Here is a 3,088-nt window from a genome sequence, read left to right on the forward strand (position 1 = left end):
CCACCATTTTGAAGCATGGGGATGCTGAATACATGAGATGCTGAGGCTGCTGGCATGTGTTACCAGCAAGCTCCAGCAGACTCAATTAATCAAGTCTGCTCCGACATGTGCACACGGATAGGTGGCTTATTTCCTGAAAGCCTTCCTTGCTGAAAACTTCTCAGTGCATTGGCAAACCAAGTTTAGAGGAGTTGAGAAGTATTCCAAATAGAAGTAGTCCTGCTTTCCTACTTCTGCTGTTAGGCTACTTACCCAGGTGCAGGAATGCACCAAGTCCACACATGAACCAACCCCCAACTTTATAACTTCTTATAACCTATTAGTTCTCTGCATTCTCCAGCATAGTTGTAGTGCTATGGTAAATATATATATATATTATACGTACACACACACACACACACACACAAAGTATATACCATGTGAGAGAGAGGGAGAGAGAAACCCTTGAAGTCAAAGCCTTGTGAAATTGCAATAAAAATAAAAACAAAATGGGGGATTTTCCCCAAGTGCAGGTATGGCTGGACTGAAATTCGACTAAAATTCCCAGCATCAGGAGGGTTTCAAAGACTATATTATTAAAGTATTATATCTTTATAGGGCAAAATTTTCAGCAGGATACTATCAACCAGTCTCTTCAAATAGGTTAGCTCAGAAGTGACAGTGGAAGCTTGGAAGAGCAGAGTAGAAGCACTTTTCAGAGAGCATTTCAATCCAACTTTGTACAATGGCAGTTTCCTCACCACATTCATGATTGCACTGTTCCACTACCCCAGAACATATGCAGCCAGAATAAAACGTCCAGAATAAGTGCCTTTGCCCTCACGTTAATTATGAGCAATCCTGATCCATATTATGGACAATTTGTAAATGAATTTTTGGCACATATCCCATGGTACATAAATTGCTTCAGAATGAATACATCATCTGTACAGGACTTTGTTAATAAGAAATCCTCTTCAAGTTAGAGATCTGAGACCTACTCTGAAATAAACTGTTATTCAGAAGAGTGCATATTTGGAGGGATAAAAGCAAGGTCCATTAACAATCCATTTTACTTCAAATCCTACAAGCATGACCAAATGTGACATTAGATCAGGACTTGAATAGACTGAATGATTAAATTTGTCATTTAAAAAGAGAAAATATATTAGAGGGAGGATATAAAAATCAACAGCATGACATCTATTCAACTTTTAACCAAACATTTGCTGTATAAGCAGAGCAGAAATGTGTAATTTAACATTTAGAAAATCCACCAGAAACACCACAGTGCTTGCTTCCTTCATTAGCAGTGCTACCAGCTACCTACTAAGATCTATAAATATATAATCATATTCATTCTACTTGAAAAGGCAACGTGTTGGCTGTGACATCAACAGGTTCAACCAACTTGTTTGAGACATGTAGAGGACAGCCTCCTACATACAAAAGAAAACCAAATCACTAAAAGTGCCTTTACCTTCTACATCTCATTCCAACAGAACTAAAAAAGGGCCTTATTTTTTTTCCACGCTAGTACTTAACTACAAATGTAAGTGTTAGCGAGACATACTGGGAGGCAACATTCTGTACTAACAAGTCAAGCTGAACAAGTCAAACAACATGTGCCCAAAACAATACTCATTAAATTTTACAGGAAGGAATCCCTTTCATTATTCCTCTAATTATTTGGGTTCAGTGTTTGAACTGCAATATGGGCAATAGTAACACCTAAGAAACATGATAGTGAACACAGAAAAATGAGTATGTGAATGAAAAATCAGTGCTAAGTGGAACAATGGGATATCTTTGCTCTTGCCAAGAGATAAGCAAAAGGAAAAACTAAGAACAACAGAGGACCTAGCAGGAAAAAAAGCAATGGAACTATACTGAGAAGCACCACTGGAGAGAAAGCCTTCTAGATTATTACACAAAAAGCAAGATCACAAGCAAGGGAGAAGAGAGTACCTTGTACAATGGCAACTGCTGTAGGGGTAAACAAGCAGGATAAGATGCAATTAAGGAACAGAATGTAGGTGAGGGGGTTTGCAGTAACAGACACCACTTAAACAGTAAATCCATACCCACCTTAACCAAATCAGGACTTGATTTTGCATTAGCTGCTGAATCAAGGAGCATAGATTCGGCATGTATTCTGCGTAACCGGTCTTTAAGATCTGTGTTTTGTGCTATGGCCTGGAACATTTAACAAAAATATTGGGGCTATAAAGTTTTCTTAGCTAATGTAAACAGTGGCTTAACTGTGCAAAAAGGGCAGAAGAGAACTTAAGAGTGCAGTAAAAATTACCACTTGGCAAGTGACTCTTTCTGGTCCCACAGAAGGTATTACTATCATAAATGCTTCAGATGTTGCTCTTTACCTTTTAATATCAGACAACTATTGTTGTGCTGGAGTTGAAGTGTGCCTTCTCCGTTTGCAATAAATGGAATAGGCATCAGGGATTGCCAGAAGCTATAAGCAGATTTCTAAAGTTAGATGTTATTTTATGGATTATTGTGCCCTTTGAGTTCTCTTCTTTCATTTCTTTTATAACCTAGCAAAGGCTCTCATGCTATTTTCCCTTGATAGCCAGAAAACTGTTTTACAATTACAATTTTTTACAGAATCAAAACAGCACTGGAAGGGACCTCAGGACAGGGTCATCCCCATCTAAACCATTCCAGACAAGCGTTTGTTTAACCTGCTCTTAAAAAAAACAAAAAAAACATGACTTTCAAGGATGGAGATTCTGTAACTCTCTCTCTAGATAACATATTACAATACTTAACTACCATTGTAATTTGGAAGTTCTTCCCAATGTCCAAAGTAAACTTCCCTTGCTGTAATTTCAGATGTTTACTTTTTGTTTCCTCTGCTGTGGCCACACAGAATAGCCTATCACTCTTTGCAACCATCAATCCTCCGGATCATGGTGTATGTGGAAGAGGTCTATGCAACCATCACACCAAGACCTTCAGCGTGTATGCCTAGGCAAGAGTATGGAGGAATGGAGGGTGCCCTAGACCTACCATGCCCCCTTTAAACTGAGACAGAGTCCAAAAGCCAGACCAAGTCCAGACGTTCAGTACCTTCATGGTTGTAGTTTCT

The 3,088-nt window shown here is 38.7% G+C and overlaps 1 protein-coding gene across 2 annotated transcripts in view; it reads right to left on the reverse strand.

Annotated features, from left to right (window-relative positions):
• OSBPL3 (oxysterol binding protein like 3) overlaps positions 1–3,088 on the reverse strand; it is a 162,452-nt gene that overhangs the window by 56,416 nt on the left and 102,948 nt on the right. Inside the window, exon 12 of one of the 2 annotated variants that reach the window (XM_019508602.1) lies at positions 2,068–2,175. The exons of the other annotated variant lie outside the window; for it this stretch is intronic. Coding sequence (XP_019364147.1) covers positions 2,068–2,175 — 108 coding nt within the window. The remainder of the gene's footprint in view (positions 1–2,067; positions 2,176–3,088) is intronic. 2 annotated transcript variants of the gene reach the window in all.

The sequence above is a fragment of the Gavialis gangeticus genome, unplaced genomic scaffold, assembly GCF_001723915.1.
Source record: "Gavialis gangeticus isolate Ggan-Ray unplaced genomic scaffold, GavGan_comp1, whole genome shotgun sequence".
NCBI lineage: Eukaryota > Metazoa > Chordata > Crocodylia > Gavialidae > Gavialis > Gavialis gangeticus.